Below are 21,778 nucleotides of genomic sequence, written 5' to 3'. Positions count from 1 at the left end.
GCAACAATTATCACCAGCAACCACAGTGTTGATAGCATGTTGGAAACCTGAGGTTTGATTTGTGTGTTTTATATAAAAACGTCAATGTCTAGTGCCAAATCACAACAAGAGTCGTCTCAAGGCACTTCACAAAGTAAACATTCCAGTATAGTTCAGTTCATTAAGCCAATCAGTAAAAAGTTTCCTATATAAGAAACCCAGCAAATTGCCCTGACTGGCTTCAGTGTCTTTACAACAATTTCCATAAGCAAGCATGTAGCGAAAGTAGAGATGAAAACTCCCTTTAAACAGGAAGAAACCTCCAGAGGATCCTGGCTCAGTATAAGCAGTATGTACGTAGTTTTGACTTTAGAAGTGGGGTGGGTGTGTGTGTGTGTGTGGGGGGGGGGGGGGGGGGGGCACAACTGGCATGAGAACCAGGGTATACAATAAATATGTATAAAGCTACAGCCTAGAGGCTGTTTTATGTAATATCAGGAATGCAGAACTGTCAAGTACACAGGTGGCAGGAATGGCCAGTTACACATTAGCGAGCGTCAACAGAGCCTATAGGGAGACTAAGTCACTTCCACATCATGGGTACCCAGAAGAACGAAAAAAATGAATGCAAGTCAACGGTGCTAAAAATGCTATTTTCTAATCCGCTTTGCCTTATGCCCTGGATCACACAAATGTTGTACTGCAATTTAAATGAAAAGTAATGATGGGTGTTTTGACCAGTGTTCATTTTGTTGACAAAATATTTTCGTCTTTTTTTTCATCACGAAAATATATTTACAGATGAAAAATAAAACAAAATTTCAAAATAAAAGCTTGGAAAAAGACGAAGACGATAATTAAATTGATTGAAACTTTTAGTCAACGAATGAAAGACGAGACGAAAATCCACGATGACGCTCTTCTACATGGCACTCTATGGTGCGGTGCGCCTATTGTGTTGTTGTGAGACGCGAACGTAGTAGAAGACAAGGGGCGTGGCGTGCCGTGAACGTGCGGGACGTGAGCGAAGACAGACCCCGAATAGTATAAAGGGGCAGGTATGCGCGGTATGCTAAACATAGCTCACTGAATATATCGACGGCATAAGAAGAAGGAGTAGAGGAATGTTAACTGCTGGGCGAAAAAGAAGAGATGTGTGGAGTCATTTTTCTTATGATAACATTGCTACCAAAACTACATGCCGAGAGTGTGGACTGTCGTTCCGAGGAAAGAACACAACGAATCTGAAGAGGCATCTACAGAATGGCCACTTCGCCATTTTCTCCGAGGTAAATCCATTTAAATGTACACGTGACGACCCGAAAAGTAATATACAGGCAAATAAAACTGTATCAACTCTGTCATGTTGGGATAAAAATTCAGAAGTACCGTATTTTCACAACTATAACGTGTGTTATTAGGGAAATAGCGGGCGAGCAGTGTTGATGCATGATTGCGCATGCGCCATGAGCGGTTCTGGTACTTTTTGGGTCGCAGCCAGGGGCGGATTTAGGACTGAAGAAGATCCGGGGCTTAACACACGTACGCGCGCGCACACACACAGGTGACACACACTAATCATGTATGTCTTGTACCACATAATTTTTAATCTGAAGCTACATATTCAGCATATTCAGGGCAGAGTACTGTTCCTGTTAGTGTTTAGTGTGAGATGATAGTAAATATTCCCTTTCTTTCTCCAACAACTTTACCTGATAAGCTAACTTTAGGCAAACCAGCAGCACAACAAATATTTTCAAATAAGACTCACAAACCTGAGTCAACACCAGTCTCATCAAAGCTGGGGTTCTGTCGTTGTACTTTTTGTCTACAAAACATCCTTATGTCCATCCTCATGCGTTTCAGGCAGAGTGTGTAGAAGAAGCCGGCTGCTGAAGGGCTTCTTCTTCAGTGGTGGAGGCTCAGGCAGGCTGTATACAAACTTCTGCCAGCTGCTCCCTCTCTGTTGGACTTTGGTACTGCATGTTACTTCCGCAATTTAGATCCGGGTCTTTTCATGAAACATCCGGGGCTTCAGCCCAAGTAGCCGGGCCTATCGCCGCCCCTGGTCGCAGCCGCTCGCTGCACGTGCGCTCTAAACCAGGACTAGACCAGTAAAGTGAAGCATGCTGTTGGCTGTTTATAATTATCACAATGTCTGGTTTGCATTGATATGATCCGAGTCCCGCGCTCGCACAGATGTTTTACCGGTACCTTTTATAACCCGGTGCGCCTTTTGCATGTGTTAAAGATCCCTCAGATGACAAGTTTTCCCCGCTTGTAGCAGCTGCTTGCTTTCTCAATCCTACTGTGTGTCAGACTCGCCTCAATGTGGCTGATGATAACATTCAGGAGCTGCTCAAGCAGGCAGAAGGGTATGTTGTTCGGTGCTCTCAGACACAGGAGAACCACTCTGATCTGGAGGAACTGAATGGACCTGAACCGGCACCACCCGCCGCTGCCTCCTTTTCATCATCTGCCTCCTCCTCCTCCAGACAACCAGTCTTTAGGTTTCTCTCCAAATTCGGAGCAAAGCCTAAACCAAAGTCTTCCAAGTGTAGTGTTAGACTGCAGATAAGCCAGTATAAGGAAGAGCTCTCACAGTCCATCACTTGTGAAACGGGAACGGAGTTTTGGCTTGGAAAATGTGACACATTTTATCACAGCCTGAAACCATTAGCATTAGATATATTGGCAATGCCAGCTTCTCAGTCCTTTGCAGAAAGAGTGTTCAGTATCACAGGTGACCTCACTAGAGGGAACCGCAACCGAGCAAAGGTCACACTAGCACGAAGTGCTTTTCTCAAAATGAATCGCAGCAAATAAATATTCACACTGTTTGGTTGAGTCTGTGTTGTAACAAGTGAATATCTACAGACTCAGGGTTAACATGTTTAAATTTGCTATTCTTGTAAATTCTTATTGTGCAATTGCTAAAAAGAGCACCTTTGTAATTTCCAGTGTGCTTTTTGTTTTTTATTAAACATGTAAGTGTTAAACATGTCAAGTGTTTTTTTTAATTCAAATATTCTATGTTCTTAGCTGTGTGTGCTATATCTGATCAGTGGTGGTTAAGAGTTTGGACCCTGTGTATTAAATTACACTAGTTTTTTCGTGCTCTATACAAAAGTAGGAAATTACTTCATTAGAAAAAACATATGCATTTTGTTGACTAAAATTGCTTATTTTCATCGACTAAAATGGGACTAAAACTAAAATAAATCTAATGACTAAAATTGGACTAAGACTAAAATTAATTTTTAGCCAAAAGACTAAGACTAAAATAAAATTAAAATTTCCTGTCAAAATTAACACTGGTTTTGACCTTGCCAGTCACACTTTGAGATTTATTAGCTTGTAAAAGTTCGTAATTAGCATGACAACAAACTAGAATTTGGCACGTCGTTGTGTGACGTCACCTCATAATCTCCTCTCTTCTAACGTAGCTGTTACTTACCAAATAACCAGATTTATGGTGGTTCTTTCCTCCTGTGGGAAGTTTGCTGAACTTACAGCCCTTTTCCCTCAGTTTTCTCCATGTCTGGTTCGATGACATCACTTTCGTGAAGCGCATTTGTAGTCCTGGACTTATTTTCACACAAAACCTAAAATAGCATTTTCTCCATTCGAAAATAAGCATGTTCTTGGTATCAAAATGTGTCTTTAAAATTCACAGATATCATATGTGAAATCCATGGCACAAAACAAGCGGAATTAGAAAATAGCGTTTTTAGCCCCATTGACTTGCATTCTTTTTTCGTTCTTCTGGGGACCCATGGTGCGTAAGTGACTTAGGCTCCCTATAAATAAGCTTATGGACTGTTCTAATGGGAAACAGGCTTCAACATAAGCAGTTGTTTTCTGCTTGGTCCTAGTGCTCAACCAGCCAACCAGTGTCTATTTAATATAGCGTAATATTGTTTTTGGATGGTAAAAAGTGCAGGGGACAAAAACTGACTTTGGAAAAAGTCCATGATACGTCCATGACAAGCAACCATCCGACACGACTCACTGGGGGGTGAGAAGACAAAGCAGGACCCCCCCCCCCCCCCACACACACACACACATAGCTACATTTTGTTTCTACAGCTACATTGTGATTTCTTAGTAAATATTCTATTTAGTAAGAGTGAAACTTTGTCTTTATCTAAATGAATCTACATATAATGAATTCAAAAGGTAAACTAGTAGTAGCACATTCCATGTCAAAGAAAGTAAAATGTTATTATCAGGAGAAGTAGAATGTTAAGTGGTTAGCAGCAGTGTGCTAGCTGATGTCCCCCTCCATGAGGCTACCACAGCTCAGCAGAACACAATTGTAGCTTCTTCTGGGGAGAAAAACACTTAGAGATCAAATTAAATTAACAGCAGAAATAACAGGAAATAGTGCAATTAGAGAGTAGTGGTAGAAGAAAGTAGTAGTGTGTGGCAAGTGGTCAGCATGTCCTCCACCAGTCTAAGCCTATAGCAGCATAGCTAAAGAGATAACTCTGGATAACCTAGCCTTTTAGATGGAGGCATGTAAGAGGCAAGGCAAGGGACAACCATCTTTACCGACTGTATTTCCCGCTGTCCACACCACTTCCCTCTACTCCCCCACTTGTCCAAACCTGAGCTAACATCAGAATTTAACCATATCAAATAAAAATGTTTTAGCCTAGTATTATAAGTAAACAAGGTGTCTGTATAGCTGGTGTCAGGTTCCACAAGAGAAGAGCTGATAACTAAAAGATCTACCTCCCATCCTATTTTGTTGTGTAAACCTGGTAGGCAGCAGTGGCTCAAGTGGTTGAGCAGGTTGTCCAGTAATTGGAAGGTTGGAGGTTCGATCCCAGCTGCGGACAAAGATCTCTGCTGTTGTGTCCTTGGGCAAGACATGTCTTAACCCTTGCCAGCTGGTGGTGATCAGAGGGACTGGTGGCGCCTGTGCTCAGCAGCCTCGCCTCTGTCAGTGCGCCCCAGGACAGCTGTGGCTACAATGTAGCTCATCACCATCAGTGTGTGAATGTGTGTGCGAATGGATGAATGATACACTGTAGTGTAAAGAAAGCACTTAGGAGTCTCTGACTGTGAAAGGCACTATACAGGTGCGGGTCGTTTTTCATTTATCATTTAATTCCGTTTCAGTCTGATGCAAGGAGTCCATGTGAAAACAAATCCCTTTTCTCTTCTTTTCCTCAGGTATTGAAACTTTCAAGGGGAAGTATTTTCACAGCAGAGACTACAAAACTCCTGAAGAGTGGAGGAATAAGAAGGTGGTGGTGATCGGAATAGGCAACTCAGGAGGAGACATCGCAGTTGAACTGAGCAGAGTCACCAAGCAGGTTAGACCAAGATCATTTATTACCACCCTTATGTGTCTGAATTGATTGTGTATTAAATATATTAAATAAAACATTTCATTTTTCAAATATCATACATTACTGTGATTTGTTTTACAGCAGAATCTGTGAAATGCTGCATTTGTGTTTCTTTTGAAGCTTTACCTGAGCACTCGGAGGGGAGCCTGGATTGTGAACAGAGTTGGAATAAATGGGATTCCCATTGATATGCTGTTTAACAGAGCAACAAGGTTGATTAAGAGCATCCTCCCATTTGGTGTCCTATGTGCCCTGGCAGAGAGACAGCTCGATCACAGATTTAACCATGCTCTGTACAATCTAAAGCCAAAGCACAGGTACTGTGTTCTTGTAGTTTTTATTGAAACACACAGTTTATTGTGTGGTAAAGTAGGTCTCCTCTGAAAAAAGTCGGTTTCCCACTCCTTTACAGTCTGACTTAAAGGGGCAGTATAATTTAAAACCACATTTTCGTTGTTGATTACAAGCAGCCTGGGGTATTTAATGTAGCATACCAAAAGCCTGTCCTGTCTCTGACCTGACCTTCCCATGTAAATTATTAATGTTGTAAATGCAAGGAGAAAATGGTTCCTTCTGAAAAAAGTTGCTTTAACACATCATAAGCAAGACACACCTCTTTAATTTGCTTGTCCCAATCAACCAAAATTTCGGCAATATATAAACGTTGGTAATGCTAACCGCTGAACGTTACAGCCTTGTGCTGTTGTTAACACAAGGCTGAGCTACTGCCAACACTGGCACTTGTTAATGCTAATGCTAGCCCAAGCTACTGCCTTTGAAGGCTGAGGTGGAATCAAAGAATATTAAGCAAATGTCTGCTTCAAAAGCCACAAAATAGTCAGCTTGTTCCTTCTCTCTCTCTCTCTCTCTCTCACACACACACACACACACACACACACACACACACACACACACACACACACACACACACACACACACACACACACACACACAGAGAGAGAGAGAGGGGGGGGGGGGGAGTTTATACCTTCAAGCAGTGTCGTAGAGCCCCTGTGATGTCAAACAGCATGCAGCTTATTCGATACTCATGCCCTGGCCAAGTGCCAGGCCTGATTTTTGGGGTTGAGTTTGGCCCTTTATCAGGGCTCCTGGATCCTTGTGAGCCACAACAAAGTTTCATATGCTATATAAAAGCTCAAAGAACTGAATTAATCAATTCCGATTAATTAAAAATAAACTGTTCTGTTGATCCTTTAATCACAGATCAAGGAAAGCATAAAGAAAATATGTGCTAATTGAAACAGAATTTCAATGTTAACTATAAGATTCAGTCTTGCAATGCTCGAGCACATACCTTATCCATTTGAAACTCAGGTTTTTCAGCCAACATCCTACTGTGAACGACGAACTTCCCAACCGCATCCTATCTGGAACTGTTCAAGTGAAACCAAACATTCGCCGATTTCTAGGCTCCAGCGTGGAATTTGAGGACGGAAGCATCGTGGAAGATGTTGACCTGGTGGTACGTTTAATTTGCCTTTTTGATTGTTGATGATTTTCTGCAGATCTTGTTCTTTTAGACGATAACAGCTTTATTTTTATCCTGTAGGTGTTTGCAACTGGCTACAAGTTCTCCTACCCATTCCTGGATTCTAGAGTGGTTTCAGTGACAGAGAACAAAGCATCTCTGTACAAGTACGTGTTTCCTCCTGAACTGGACCACCCCACGCTGGCTATCATTGGTCTGGTGCAGCCACTGGGCGCCATCATGCCCATTTCTGAGATTCAGGCTAGATGGGCCACACAGGTCTTCAAAGGCAAGGCTTTCTTTTTTTTAATAGACTAGTTCATTGTTTACTAATTAAACAAAAGTGGGTCTTTTTTCACCAGGCTGCATAAAGCTTCCTCCAGCAGCTGCTATGCTCAGAGATATCAAGTGTAAGCAGGAAGCCATGGCTAAAAGGTACACCATGAATCACCTTTATGGTTACCTGCTATACAAGTTTCATTTGTAACCAGATAATTGTCTACATGTTTTTAACTTTAATCCCACTATTAGATACGTCGCCAGTCCGAGACATACCATCCAAGTGGACTATGTTGACTACATGGACCAGATTGCAGAGTTAGTGGGAGTTCGTCCCAGAATCATGAGGATGCTGCTGACCGACCCTCAGCTGGGACTGAAAGTGCTGCTGGGTCCTAGCACCCCATACCAGTACCGCCTCAGAGGACCAGGAAAGTGGGCCGGAGCACGCCAGGCCATCTTCACCCAGTGGGAGAGAGTAGCTAAACCCTTACAGACCAGGCTGTCTGATGAGCCCAAACCCAAGAAAGCTTCCAAGTGGCCTCTGATCATGTTCACCGCAGCTGTGGGCTTGTGGGCCTACCACCACAGGAACAACTTTCCAGCTTTCCTGCAGGATCCCACCGCTTTGCTGGACAACATTAGAGCATTTCTGCCTTCAGGGTGCAAATTTCCCTAGTGATGAATTCTGTCTGTATGCACAGATTAACTGATACATATGAAAACCAAACTGCTCTTTATCACAGAATATTTCAAAATGAATGCAACAAATTACTTTAGAGTTATCTTTATGAGACATCTTGCAGCAGAATGGAGCATGTTTATAGGGTGTACTCTGTCTTTTAGACCCTGAAATGTTTGATTTTACACAATTTCAATCAAAGTCTTGGTCTCTGCACACATTAGCATTTCTTTTGATTTGTATGTTTATAATCAGATGTCAGTGATAAACTCAAATGCATCTATTTCTAGTAGGCATGATCAAATTCTGTGTATATCACTATCTGTGGAACACATATGAGGTGCTCAGGGGCCTTCCAGTGCTTAAATCACTAAAAACCTCTCTAACTGGTAAACTGCAATAGTGTTACATTCTTTATGCTAAAAAAAATGGATGGCTAAGTTGAAATTTATCAAAAACAGGCCCAACAGCACCTCCTGGTGGCAGATATTTTCTAGTGTGAGGTGCATAAAGCATATGTGTGTACTGCAGTATTAAACAATAATCAATCCCACCTTCTAGTGGCAATTTTAAATAAGTTTTTCTGGATAAAGTCATTTACTGGACACTGGCTCAGTGTATCATACCAGAAGCATGTGATTTGAGATTCCAATCTGATATGTCATGAGACTCTTACGCCTTTGGGATGTTTGTGATCCAGTTTCACTGTTTGGTAGCTTTTAAATGAAGCAGTGAGTTAACAATGAAATATTGCAGGGGCAAACTCTCAGACATACAAAAAAGTAGAAAGGAATAGTACTGATATAGTATTGTTTCGTACAGTTTTATCACATAAAATTATATTTCCTGCAGTTAGTTTTAACCAAATCTGAGCCAAAAAGATTTTGGAAGAATCATGCTATAAACTTCGCATTTACTAGCCTGACAGGCCATCCTATATAAGTGAACTTTTAGTCTGGCCACGACCCATAGACAGAGCTCAGTCGTGGGGCAGAACCTACGGTTGTCTTTCAAACTATCTCCACATGCTATTGTTCAACAAACAAACGTGACATACTCACTGCTACGGATGTCAGTCAATGAAGCAGGCCACCATACACCGTCAAAAAATACACAAATATTTATTTTTTAAAATAAAGAACTTAAGCACTTCTAGCAAAGAAAAGCCCAAGTCTAAATCATCCAAAGTTGATGCTGAAGCTGTTTCAAATGAGCCGTTGCCATCTTAGTTGTTCCGCTCCGTTGCATCACCCTGCCAGGAGCTTTACAGTTGCCTAAGGTGTGTAAAAGGTAGCTATCCTCTGTAGGTGTGGACTGAATTGACACGGGTGGGGAAATGGTTGGGCTTGCTAAGTCGAGGCTTGGCCGAATCTTCCCGTAGCTTTGTCGACCCAAAGCCACTACCTGGCACCAGCAATGCATCCTGCCCACCAAACCGAAAGAGAGCTGTGATTGGCATAATACGAAACTATTTGGGGCAATGGTAGACCAGCTGAGGCTACAACGGACTGTGGCTAGACCAAATGGCACAGCAAAATCATTATGCTTTTGTAGCGATTTTGTAACAGCCCTCTTATGAGAGGCAGCCATTAGGCCAGTAGTCCTCAAAAGGCAGCTCGCGGGCCCCCTCTTTGTGGCCCTCAAACTCTGTGCGCAAACCCCCCACCCAGCAGCTGTGTGAGAGCAGCGAAATAAATTGAAAATAAATTCTTCAAAATTGCTGCTCCTGGTCAAAAGGTTGTGCGCCCATATTTTGGAAACTTTTAGTTTGTTACGAAGGGAAAATTCCTGTTACGGGTTCGACAATGGTCTCTGGTCTGGAATGTCCCCTTCCTAACCCTAACCCTCTGACAATTTGTCTCTGGTGAGGTTGGGAGGTTACCAAGTTTAAATTTGTAAAAGAGATTTATAAAGTCTCAATAACGCACCCAGTTATAACCCTGTGAGACTGTTTAAAATTTGTAATTAATTATTTTAATGTGTGATTGTGGGTAAAAGTTGGTGTTGGGCGTCCTGGCTTGTCTTGAATACAAAAAATGAGGTCCTCAAGGAAAAGATCGGGACCCACGTATGTGCATATGCTACAGTGTAGCTTCTGCATTTGACCTCACAAACAGTATACCTTTTGGAGGTAGACTTGGATAACAAAAGGGCAGAAACAATAAGCCTCTGCAAAAGTAAAACAGACCATAAACTGAACCGAAACAGTAATGTGAACAGTTTGAGCTGTTTCTTCTCTGCCGAGGAGGTCTGTGTTTTACCTGTTAAGTGTAGTAAGTTCAGACCAGAAAGACTCCAAAGCTCATAGACAAGAGACTTCCAGAAGAAAATGAAAGGATTTCCTCTAAACTTCAAACTCAGCGCCGCTTGTGAACTCCCGGTAGACCCCGGAACAACATCTCGTCCACGCGTGACTTCTCAGCTTCGGGTTGCCAGGTTTAGAAAAAAACTGTAAAAACAGTACTACAGGCGTGTTAAGAAATGCACATGATTGTTGAAGAATGTTTAACTTAACATTTGGTTGGCCTTTCAATTTAAATATTTCTAGCAATGAAATTAAAGAACAACACCGACAAAACTGACCCTACTTTTAGTGAGAGTGAGTTTACTGACCTTATGTCTTGATTATAAATTAGTGCAGTCATGCTAGTAAGCAGAGGTTTGGACTCGAGTCACATGACTTGGACTCGAGTCAGAGTCACTATTTTAATGACTTCTGACTTGAGTTGATAAAATCTGTAAAGACTTACGACTTGACTCGGACTTGAATGCCAATGACTTGTAACTTGAATCGACTTGTATCTGTTGACTTGATGATGACTTGAACACATTTGATATTTTAGCATAAAGTGGCATGACATGGACAAAAATCATAAATCATTTTTCGTTCTGGGTTTGATATTGTACTGCTAAATGCGGCAGCACTTTGTTTATAATCAGTTTCAGTTGCACTTCCTGCTCGTTTGAGCAAATAAATGACGCTTTAAGCTTTATTTCTGGGATTTATTTATTATCATTGTCATTAAATTGAAGTTGGACAGATGACTTGATTATGACTTGAAAATTAAAAGTTAAGGGCTTGGACTCGACTTGGACTTGGTTGTCTTTGACTTGGACTTGAGTTGAGACTTGACTGGAAAGACTTGTGACTCACTTGTGACTTGCGAAGCAGTGACATGGTCACACCTCTGCTAGTAAGTGGTTTAGAATGAAAACATCACATCAATAAATCATTGATCAATGGATTTGGGGTACAGATTATCTCAGAGCAATACTGGATGTAACACACAAGAACCATTCATCTGTATCCCAAAGTCCTCTTGATATCTGAAGAAAAAATATCATTATTGTGTGTGTGTGTGCGGGGGTGGGGGGGTGGGGGGGGGCAGAATAATTAATTATTTGCCCTGAGAAAATCACATCAAAATTAATAATGGGAGTAATGCAATGTAATAAATGTTTTCATGTTTCATAACCAAGTAAAAACAACAATAGATTAAAACTATTTTGCGCACAAACAGACATTATTTATATAGTTGTCACAGCTTTGATGTCCATTTGAAATGCCACAATTGTTTTAAAATAATCTTCAAATTTAAACATATAAAACTACTGTGGAAAAAATGTATGTCTTTGATTGAAAGCATCAACCAACCTCCTGCCTACATAGTCTTTATAAGATCTTACCTCACTTTACTGTTGGATTAAATCGGAATTTCAAAAAAATAACTTTTTAGATCATAATTATTTTTGTTTTAGATTATTTTTAGTTATTTTCCCCCTTTTTTGTAGCTCTGTTTCAAATTCAGCTGAAAAGTTCTGTAAGACATGGAAACACAGTAAAAAAATGTTCTCACAATTGAACTTATTTAATGATTCTTAAATATCACAAAATAAGTATTTCTTGCTGGTCAAGAGAAAATACTCGACAAATAATGACGCTTTCAAGGGGGATGATAGACGTTAAATCTGGCAACCAGCGGCAGCCATCTTTGATTGTGCGACAGGCCGTGGCGCAAGCGGGGCCTCACTCAACTAAAAACGGTCTGGCACGAGATTACGGAGCCACGGGACAACCGGCTCCTCTAGCGAGGACCGAAAGGACGAGGACAAACTTCCGGCTTAAAACGTTGGAAGAGACGCAAAATATACCGACAGGGTTCACGTGGACAACTGTTTGTTGGCAGCCAGCGAGAAAAGCTACCCAACGTTAGCCGAAGTGGGTTAGCAGGTTAGCCAGCTTTTGTAATCCGCCGGCCAGACAAACACACGTCCACTTCAGTCCAGACACAAACCGGACTTCAAGCGAGGTTACACACCACCGCGAAGAAGGGCACCGGCGCTGGCAGGTGAGTCTGTTGTGTGTGTTTTTGTCCGGTTACTGGCACTTTGTTGCTGTTACACACACACACACACACACACACGACGTTAGCTGGTGAAGGGCTGGAAGTGAACGTGATGGCGACTCGTGAGAAACGAAACTACTTTAAACGAATGCAAACGGACGGCCTGCTCCTCCTGCAGCACAACCATTAACATAGCACGACTGAAGCCGTGTAGCTGGGGATGTTCAAGCGGTGGCGTTTTGCCGTGTGGTCTTTGTTCAAACTAACGTGGTATTTGAGTCCGGTTTAGTTGAGTTCCGGGCGAAGAGGGCCTCTACTCTCCTGCCGGCGTGAGCCACCGACCCATCAGTACCCTGATTCATATAGAGGATTGGCCTGTAGACTCATCAGTTGCTGTGATTTATGAGTATCGCTTTGATTTTTCAGAAAATGATGCAAAATGACCACAGTCTGTGTGGATGTGCACACGAACGAGTTTGGTGATTAGACTGTTGAATAAGACTGTGTTTTATGAACATCTTAATTTAGGAGATTAATTGCCTCCGTGTGTTCTGCTCAAACATCATGGGACTGGTATCCAGAAGGCTGTGTATAAATTGATCGGGGCAGGATTTATTGACTGACCAGTCATCGCTGGTCCCATATGGTTGACTGGAAAGGGAAGTGTCTTTGATGGACATTGATTTACAAAGCACATGCTATTGGGTTTTAATTTAAACTTCCCTTGCAAATAATCAAGACCGCTTTTGTTTAATTTTCAACACCTAAACACGTTCACATACTTTTTGTCTTTGCTTATGAAACTGCGTTCTATTATTAGTAGCCTGGCATTAGTACACCACTTCAATTAATACGAATGGATAAATGCAATAAAATGTCTGACAAAGTCTATTGCAAATATTCTATTCAAAATTTATTCTAATTTGTCATTAAACACTGATTCAAACCAGTCATTCAGTGAATTTACTGTAATCTGTTGGGTCATTTTCATGTATTGCGCTAAACAAAGATGTAGGGTACATAATTGTGTTCATCCCCTGAGTCAGCCTGAGTCTGAAGGGCTAGAAGTGGACTTGTGTTCCAAAAGTGAATCATAATTGCATATTGAGGGTTTCCACTTCTTCTTCCCTCCTTAACATTTGTAAAAGAAGTAAGTGCATCTCTTAGGCCCTGTCCACACGTAGCCGGGGATCTGCCCGTTTTGGCCTGTCATCCACACGAAAACTGAGTTTTTTTCCACACGAAAACGGATCTTTTTGAAAACTCCGGCCAAAGTGAATTTCTGCGTTTTCTCCGTTTTGGGTGTCTGCGTGTGGACAGACAAAACCGAAGTTTTAAGGTCCGCAACGTCACTTTCCGCGACAAAAAATGCGATTTTGCCCCCCAAAAAAATCTTCGATTTTTTAAGAAAAATTCGAGTTTCGGTTCGATTTTTTTCCCCAATGCACTTAAAAAATGGCTGCAGACATCAGATATAGTGTCAAAAGTGCAACTTTATTGCTATGATTGTCCTCAAGAGTTAAAATGTGTAGAATCCCAAAACAAAAAGTAAATGAGGCTCTGTCATTCAACAATTTCAAGCTTTAACCCAGGTTTAAACAAAAGTGCAACAGCTTCACAGTAGCTTAAATTTTCTGTTCAAGAAAACACATTAATAAAAATTTTGTAACATATAAAATTACCAAAAAAATAAAAAATCTCTGTATAGTGTGAATACAAAAATGAAACAAGCCTGTGGCAGACATATAGCCTGCTCAAAGAATGAACAAATCTGTAAACGTTTATAACAACAAAATATGTGCTTGTTAGATCTCTGAAAAACTGTGCATGCTCATTCTAAACATTTTTTGCAAGAAAGATGAGCCTGTCCACAACATCTGGCTTAAGGCAGGCCCGGTTGCAGGTAACTATTCCTCCACCCACACTAAATACCCTCTCTGAGGGGGCACTAGTAGCTGGAACAGAAATATATTTTTTAGCCAGTAAGCTTAGCCTTGGAAAGTTGGGCTGATGAAGCTTCCACCATTCAAGAGGATCTGTGTCTGGCTCAATGTCTGGAATAAGTAAATACGTCGCAAGCTCAGTCTCAATTTTTGTTTTCTCAGATGGTGGGTGTAGCGTGGTGGATGGTGCAGATTTTTTAAAGAAGGCACCAAGAGTCATTTTCTTTTTTGGCGGGGTGTTCTCTTGAACAGCTGAGGGACCAGCTTCCTCTGTGGTAGAGTTGCAGAGGGCAGAGATCTCAGACACCGCTCTTTTTTTGACAACTTCCAGTTTGCTTGCATCAATGTAGGTTGTACGGAACCTCGGGTCTAAAAGTGAGGCCATGTCCAAAAGTTCCTCTTTCTCCAAATCACAGTATTTACTTTCAAGGTAACGCATGATGTTAGCTTTGATTGTTTTTGTTAGCTCCAAATCTTCCTCCTCTGGCAGGAGGAGACTTGTTTTAAACAAATGCAGCACCGGTTTGATGCATGACACACTGACATATGACTCCCCTGACAGCGCATCAGTGAAGTCCTGGAGAGGTTTCACTGCTTTGTTGGTAGCTTCCAATACTTCCAAATCTTGCCACGTGGGAACAAGATGACGCGTTTTCTTGTCTGCACCCAGGACACGAGTTATTGCCTTCTCTTGCTCAAGAAAGCGCTCAATCATCTTTTGACGAGACCCCCAACGAGTTGGGGATTCTGAGATCAAAAGATGCTGGGGAAGTCCAAGCTCAGCCTGCACCTCTGTCATGTCTCGCCTTATTTTCCAGCTGTAGGAGAAGGCAGATACAGCTTTTTTGCAGACCCCTATGGCCCGATCGATCCTTGGATCCTTCACACCATTCTCTGAAATAAATGTGAAGACATTAAGTGTATTTTTTGTCACGCCAAGCTTAAACTGCATTACAATTGTTTTGTACTTTTATCACAATTTTAATAGCTGTAACACAGTTTAATGCATAATGCAGATTAAGGAAAAGTCAGGTTTATTTATGTAACCCAGTCTGTGTGTAAACCAGTTGAAATATATACCATATTCTGGCTATTAAATTACAAGCAAACAGTGCTTTACAATGTACAAGTATGTGCACCTATTTATTTTTACACCAACTCTTACCTATAGCGTTGTGGAGTCTGTGGCCAAAACACTGCAGGCTGGGCCAGTTGTTGTCCTTAAGAGCTTTTATGATGTTGGTGCCACTATCAGTTGTCATGCAGACGAGTCGTTCCTCCGAAAGTCCCCAGGAGCTGAGAGCGTCTTTTAAGCCATGGGCAATTATTTCACCAGTGTGGTTGTCGGGGAAGTACGCTGTCTGAAGGCAGATGCTGCGCAGAGTCCAACTAGTGTTGATGTAGTGAGCCGTCAGACTCAGATATGGCTGCATCGTCCGGCTGGACCACAGGTCTGTTGTGGCTGAGTAGAACTGCATCTCCTCCAGCTCACTGCGGATCTTTTCCCGGGTTGTATTGTACAGGTGAGGCAGCGCTACATCGGCGAAATACTTGCGACTGGGGACAACGTACCTCGCATCCAATACTTTCAGCAAGTGATTAAAGCCTCGCTTTTCGACAGAGTAAATCGGCAGCATGTCTGTGGCAATATAAAAAGTGACCGCCTCTGTAATCGCTTTCCATCGCGCTCCGTTCTTTTCATAAGGTACACAGTTTGTAAAGCTCTCAGGAAGTGTAGTCTGCTTTTTAGCAGGTGTGCTAGAGGAGCCGCTGTCGCTGCGGAGCCGGCTGCACTTCTCCCATTCTTCGGGATGTTTATTCCTCAGGTGCTGAAAAAGATTTGTTGTACTGCTGCTTCCAGTAGCAACAGTTTTGAAGCATATTTTGCAGCAAGGCTTCGTCTGCTGGATGAAAACCAAACCAGTTCCAAATTACGGAATTACGTGTGCCTTTCTTTGGAAGTAGTTCTCTGCTACACGCTGCCGCTGCCATGTTGTTTTGACTGTGTAGGCAGAGGCGGGCGGCGGCTGGCTCATATCGCGCTACGGCAACAAAACGCGGAAAAGTCCGAAAAAAACTTTAGTGTCAAAAAATTCGAGTTTGCAAAATAAAAATCGTTTTAAACTACAAAATCGATAAATAGATTAAATCGATTTTTTTGCCCAGCCCTAATCACGTGTACGACCTGTGTTTACACTAGCCGACAGCATGGATGCCCTCAGAGCTGCGCTCGCTTTATCAATTGTCCAAGCGGTTTTTGCTTGTTTGTTTTTGCAAGCGGAATTACTGCTCCTTGCGGAAGACCACAGACGAAGGACGAGGTTAAGAACGGGGGAAGTACTGCCGCCTACAGGTCTGGCATGTCCTTAACAACGTATTTATCTGGGTACGAGTGGAAAGTTTCTTTTTAAAACGAGGTGGTGTGGATGCAAGTTTTTGGAGGGGCGCATATTCGTTTTTTAAAAAACCCGGCTACGTGTGGACTAGGCCTTAATTGTATTTTTGCTGTAATTGGCAAAAGGAATGCAGGATTCAATATTTCATATTGCATCAGTAAAATATGAAATAAACTTTAATGGCCAGATAGTTAAGGCGTTATTTGATGAAAACAGGAAATTTATTTTGTTTTTCCATTTATAAATTTACGTCAACAAAAAGTGAGTAGGTCCTTACCAGATGTTAGTGAAGACCCATTGAAATTAAAGTGCTGAGATTAGGGCTGGGCGATATGACGATTTTAGACCGTTTTACGATCTACACATCTGACAGTCTGTCATTTTTGAGAGACCTTTTTTATCACGATTCACAGCTCTGCTGTTGAATTTCTGCCTCTGAATGAAAATGGAACTTACCCCAGGTGAATGACACGCCTTTGTTTGACCCTTAACCAATCAGAGTGAGTCATAGTAATGCATTAGTGCCCCGCTTGTTTTCACCTGTGTGTGAACAAACATGGCTTCGGCCGCGGCTGAGCGACAACGAGGTTTTCGTTCCGAAGAGGAACGCAGGGTTTCCTTAGCGCGCGGCGCTAACAACTTAGTGACGTGACATGTCTCGGAGAAAGCGTAAAAACACGTTGGACGCTTCTTCTGAAGCAGGAAAATAACACCGCTTCTTAAGCAGAGCACAACGTCGCCTTGGCTCGTCCACCCTCTGCCGAGCCGGTGTCGGTACCGGACTGAGCTCGGTCACTGGGTCGTTGGAGCTGCCCCGTGACTGCCTGATGGAAAACCAGCGGGTTTCATCAGTCTCGTAGTTTCTTGTTTTTGCTGGGACCCCCTGTATTTTACAGCTCCCTCCTGCAGTCTTCCCCGATTAACATTTAAAATGATTCTGTTAACTCCGTGTATCAATAGAAACAATCTCTGCCTCTGCCAGCTGCAGTAAATGTAGTTTCCAAATAATAAGAGGTGCATTTATCTGTTTATCTCCTTTCATCCACATTAGTGATATTTTCAGCACCAGAACAGTGAAGCAAAGAAGGAATCCTGAGTTTGTTAGTAATTTTATTTATTAGGTGCATCTAACCTGTTCTATTTTTCTCTGAAATGAGATCAAATCAGTGCTTCTATGGGTTGTCTCCAATCTGCACTGGAATATTTTTACTTTATTTAGAGACTTGTTGCAGAAAATATTCAGAATGCGCAGTTTTTTGCTACCACAAGCGATCTCTGGTCCAGCCGCACATCAGAGCCTTATTTGAGCTTAACTATCCACTACATGAGCAACTGGGAGCTACATAGTATTTTGAACAAGTTAATGTTTGCACAATACGTTTGCAATTGACATGTTTGCGCTTTAAATATGTTTACGATTTTAATTTATGTTAAGTTACTTGAAAAACGAGAAAAACTGATTTTTGTAATTGTTTCTCTCAGGGCTTTTATCATCTCTGGTGTGAGTTTAAAATATAAGTGTGTTAGCACTGTGTTGATTATCCCTATTATGAATAAATGTTTATTTATTCAATGTTTCTCTTCTTTAATACGCAATTGAAGTTATGCTATTCATGGATAAAAAATCGTGATAAAATCGAAATCGTGATAAAATATTGGAAAAATCATGATATTCTATTTTTGCCATATCGCCCAGCCCTAGCTGAGATGCCATTGTGCACTGTGATGAAGTAGTCCAAAAGTGCTCAGACTTGATTGACCCCCTCTGAGTGAAGGGCACATCCGTGCTAGTTAATTTTGATCAGGATTTTATTGGCTCTGAACAAGCTATGTAGTTGTTGGTTATAAAACAAAGAACAAGGATTCCTCTTTTGGGTTGGAATATGCATCTTAACTGTTATTTACCTGTTTTCTTTCAGCAGTTTTTTTGTTTTTTGTTTGTTTTTGCATCCTAAATGCATAAGTTTTAGGATCTCTGATCAAATATTGCAGTGTTAAGCCCCAGTTATTTTTCTGCTGACCTTACAAAAAAGTAAAATACAGTTAGAGAGGATGTATTTAATACATGCTTTTCTAATATACTGTTCCCCTTCCAAGTGCTGCTGTCGTTAGGTTTGTTTGTGCTTTAATGTTCCTGCCTCTAACATGTAAATTGGATGTGGACATCCACGATTGATCATCAAACAACTTTTAATTAACTTTGTAACCTGTTAATACAAATGCAACAGTCAAATGTAAGCACCTAAAACAAATTGTACACAAAAATGACTTGTGTTTACGAGAGGCATGATGGCAAGGTTGAAGCGGTTCATCTTCCAACCTTAACTCAGGAAATGGAAAACACACCAAGGTACTCCTCTGTAGCATGGCTGGTCCACACGTCAGCAGTCAGAGACCATTGACAGCTCTGAGGGTCTGCTTTATTGTAAAGATAAATATATATTAATGTTTGTTTATTTACCAAATTAATAATTCTGTTATATCAAATAAAGTAGGTTATGATTGAACACTGTGACAGGGTGTGCGTCCTGTTACCCCCAAATTCCACTACCTCCGCTCCGCCCCCGCCTTCCGCAGCCGCTCGCTTCCGAACTCAATTTTTACCGGTACCCGCTCTACAACGGCTCCGCTCTGGTGCGGAGACCTGAGGTGGGCAAACAAGCATGCGCGGGATTTTCGAGATCTTGCGATACAGTCCGAGCAATAAACGCGGAAGTTGGATCCAAACACCGGTTGTGTGGGAGAAGCATCGAAATGAACTGTTTAATCTGCCCATCATTTGTGTAGAGAGATCAGCAGTGTTTGGATCAACAAAGTGTGACTACTTTGATGGTGGAAACTGTATTTATGGCTTACTTTTGTGCATTTAAACTTCAGCCGCCATTGATAGTTGTTAAAAGTTAAACCTGTGCATATGAAACAAAAAACGCCTTTTTTTTTTATCAATTTCTGAAAAACGGAAGTTGTGCTTGCTCCTTTTCCTGTTGGGCGGTTGTGATTTCTGTCCATTTACTGCGGAGGTGCTCCGGCGTCCGGCAAAAATAGAATCAATCCTATTTTTGCCGGAACAGAGGGCGGTGCACTGCGCCGCACGGCCGCAATAGTGGAATTGCTCTGATTGACTACAACGGGACAGATTTTGCTCCGGCGTTCGTGTCGGAGCGGAGCGGAGGTAGTGGAATTTGGGGGTTACTGTATCCCAATTGATCTATGCCCTGGCTACTTGGCTACGGGGATATCCCTTTGGCTGATTGGTTAGCGCACACGGCCCTCACCCAGGAGTCTGAGGATCGAATCTTTCCCGGGCCCTCGTTTCGCCACCTTGCCACAACACAAAGAAAATTTATTATGCTCTAAAAAATGTTATTTTCTTAACTCATTCACTGCCAGCGTTTCTCACCGTTTTTACTGTGTTTTTTTTTAAGTCACACAACATTGCACGCTAGGATGATGTCAACGCCAAAACAAAGCGGAAACTCACCTCTTACATCAGGAAGAATCCGTGCGTTTCGAGCGTTATCCATTCTTTCATAATCTGTTGTTCAATTGTGATCGGCAGAAGCTTTTCCGGTTCGCTCCTCACTTTTTTTACAGCAGCGGCCCGAAACGATCTCCTAACACATGGATTTTCTGCTTCCTGATCACGTGATGTGTGACACATGCGGATGAAGATCGGCTTTAGAGCTGAGAAGTTTGTTCTCAGGGTGCGGAGGCTCGTTCTGACGCCCACACACTTAAAAAATGCAAATGACGACTTTATTGGCAGTGAACGAGTTAATTGTTCAGTCAGCAGCCTTTTTATTTTATCATAAAATGCATTATATTCTGTTGATTTTATTTGTGTCCATATCGTTGCTCGCACACACACACCTTAAAGGTTGTTTCATATTTATTTTCGTCGCCGATGGGCTCCTATGAAAAGAGTTTCACTTTGCAGAGTTTGCAATCTACGTGCCCTTTCTTTTGTCTTTAATGCTCCGAAACCTTTGAGCTAAGTTTCCGACGCCCAGGGATGTGTCGAGGCATTTTTAGGGCTGAGGCAAAATAGACCCCTGCCAGATGTTTTAAGTTGAGGTGCTATTTTTTTTTCATATTAGACTTTTTTATATTTGCAATAAAGTGTAAAAGTGAAGAATTTATGGTATTTATTACTTGATTGTTCAAGCTATCTCACATAAGTGCTCTGTTTGTTAACAGAATTGTTAAATGTTAATTTAAAGGTTATTAAATGAGGAACATTCTGTATCTGTTTCTTGGTTTTCTTCTTTTTTTATGTATCAAATATCGGATCGGGACTCTATCGGCAGATTCTCAAATTCAAATGACTCTGACTCAAGGGCAACAAACCTGATCAGGACATCCTATTCTTCTAAGTCTGTGTATTTTCTGCTTTAGTGTTCAGACGTTCACAGGTTTAGTCACACTGCTCCTAAGAGCTGTCAGCTCCCTGCACTCATCAGTATACACACCAACAACAACTTCACAGGCGCTGTTACACCACTGTTAATAGTTGACCTTTTTTGTCATTAGACATCCGTATGTCCATCTCTCTGTCCTTAATAGTGTTCATTTTGTTTTCCCTACAAATTGTTGCCTCCAGAACATCTAAAGCACCATCTGACTTCATTCATCTCACTTGTTAGCAGTTTGTTTTCATGATGCCTCAAATAGAAATGCACATTCTCTTACTGTGAAATTATTTAAAGTGTTATCGAGACATGACACACTTTTCAGACTGCAGTGGTTTCTTTTACTATTTACTAGTATTGAATAACCCCAGATCTTGTTTTTCTCCCCTCTTTTTCCAGGAGGCTGGTTCTTGGGGCGAGGCCAAAGGACCAGACTCGATGAGTTTCCAGCGAAATGTCAGAGAAGTCAGGGCAGAGCACCAAGGCAAAGGATGGCAAAACAAAATATGCAACCCTTAGCCTTTTCAACACCTACAAGGGCAAATCTCTGGAAACCCAGAAAACTGCTGGTAAGACTCAAATGTTAATACAAGGGATGTTCTATATTATTGACTGATATTAGCATTGAAATGTAATATCGGAAATTATTGGTATCGGTTTTTACGTCTTTAACTACTCTACTTTTATATACCAGATACATATCAAACTCTTCGTCTTTAGCTCCTCTCTCAAATTGTCAAAATAAAACCGATCTGAAGTTTTGTTTTTGAGATGTTTTCCTTTTATTTGGCATAACCTGTGAATAATAAAAATTTTGGCCTGTGTAGTGAGAATCCACTGTCCTAACAGCATGTAGCTATGTGTTGCTAGCAGCTAGCAAACCACTAAAACAAAC

At 41.6% G+C, this 21,778-nt stretch overlaps 3 protein-coding genes across 5 annotated transcripts in view; 2 read left to right on the top strand and 1 right to left on the bottom strand.

The window, feature by feature from the left end:
• The window catches only part of LOC107397097 (flavin-containing monooxygenase 5), a 49,470-nt gene extending 41,128 nt beyond the window's left edge, over nt 1-8,342 (top strand). For 2 of the 3 annotated variants that reach the window (XM_015976993.3, XM_070554065.1), the window contains 6 exons: nt 5,161-5,303; nt 5,460-5,656; nt 6,675-6,822; nt 6,910-7,117; nt 7,191-7,263; nt 7,360-8,342. In XM_015976993.3, coding sequence (XP_015832479.3) covers nt 5,161-5,303; nt 5,460-5,656; nt 6,675-6,822; nt 6,910-7,117; nt 7,191-7,263; nt 7,360-7,786 — 1,196 coding nt within the window. In that variant the 3' untranslated portion in view covers nt 7,787-8,342. The remainder of the gene's footprint in view (nt 1-5,160; nt 5,304-5,459; nt 5,657-6,674; nt 6,823-6,909; nt 7,118-7,190; nt 7,264-7,359) is intronic. The other variant, XM_070554064.1, reaches the window with a different exon arrangement.
• A 3,294-nt stretch (nt 8,343-11,636) lies between these two features.
• Nucleotides 11,637-21,778, top strand: part of prrc2c (proline-rich coiled-coil 2C) — a 35,750-nt gene continuing 25,608 nt past the window's right edge. Inside the window, exons 1-2 of the mRNA XM_015976992.3 lie at nt 11,637-12,138; nt 21,283-21,452. Of these exons, the coding sequence (XP_015832478.3) occupies nt 21,338-21,452 (115 nt within the window). The 5' untranslated portion in view covers nt 11,637-12,138; nt 21,283-21,337. The remainder of the gene's footprint in view (nt 12,139-21,282; nt 21,453-21,778) is intronic.
• On the bottom strand, nt 13,972-20,500 carry LOC129157117 (E3 SUMO-protein ligase ZBED1-like). Its single transcript, XM_070553864.1, has 5 exons — nt 20,459-20,500; nt 20,094-20,207; nt 16,022-16,120; nt 15,244-15,979; nt 13,972-14,972 (listed from the first exon to the last, which is right to left on the bottom strand). Exons 1-5 carry the CDS (start codon nt 20,498-20,500, stop codon nt 13,972-13,974), a joined length of 1,992 nt encoding a protein of 663 aa, XP_070409965.1.

This window comes from Nothobranchius furzeri, chromosome 8, assembly GCF_043380555.1.
Source record: "Nothobranchius furzeri strain GRZ-AD chromosome 8, NfurGRZ-RIMD1, whole genome shotgun sequence".
NCBI classification, from domain to species: domain Eukaryota; kingdom Metazoa; phylum Chordata; class Actinopteri; order Cyprinodontiformes; family Nothobranchiidae; genus Nothobranchius; species Nothobranchius furzeri.
This window is presented reverse-complemented; position numbering and strand designations above follow the sequence as displayed.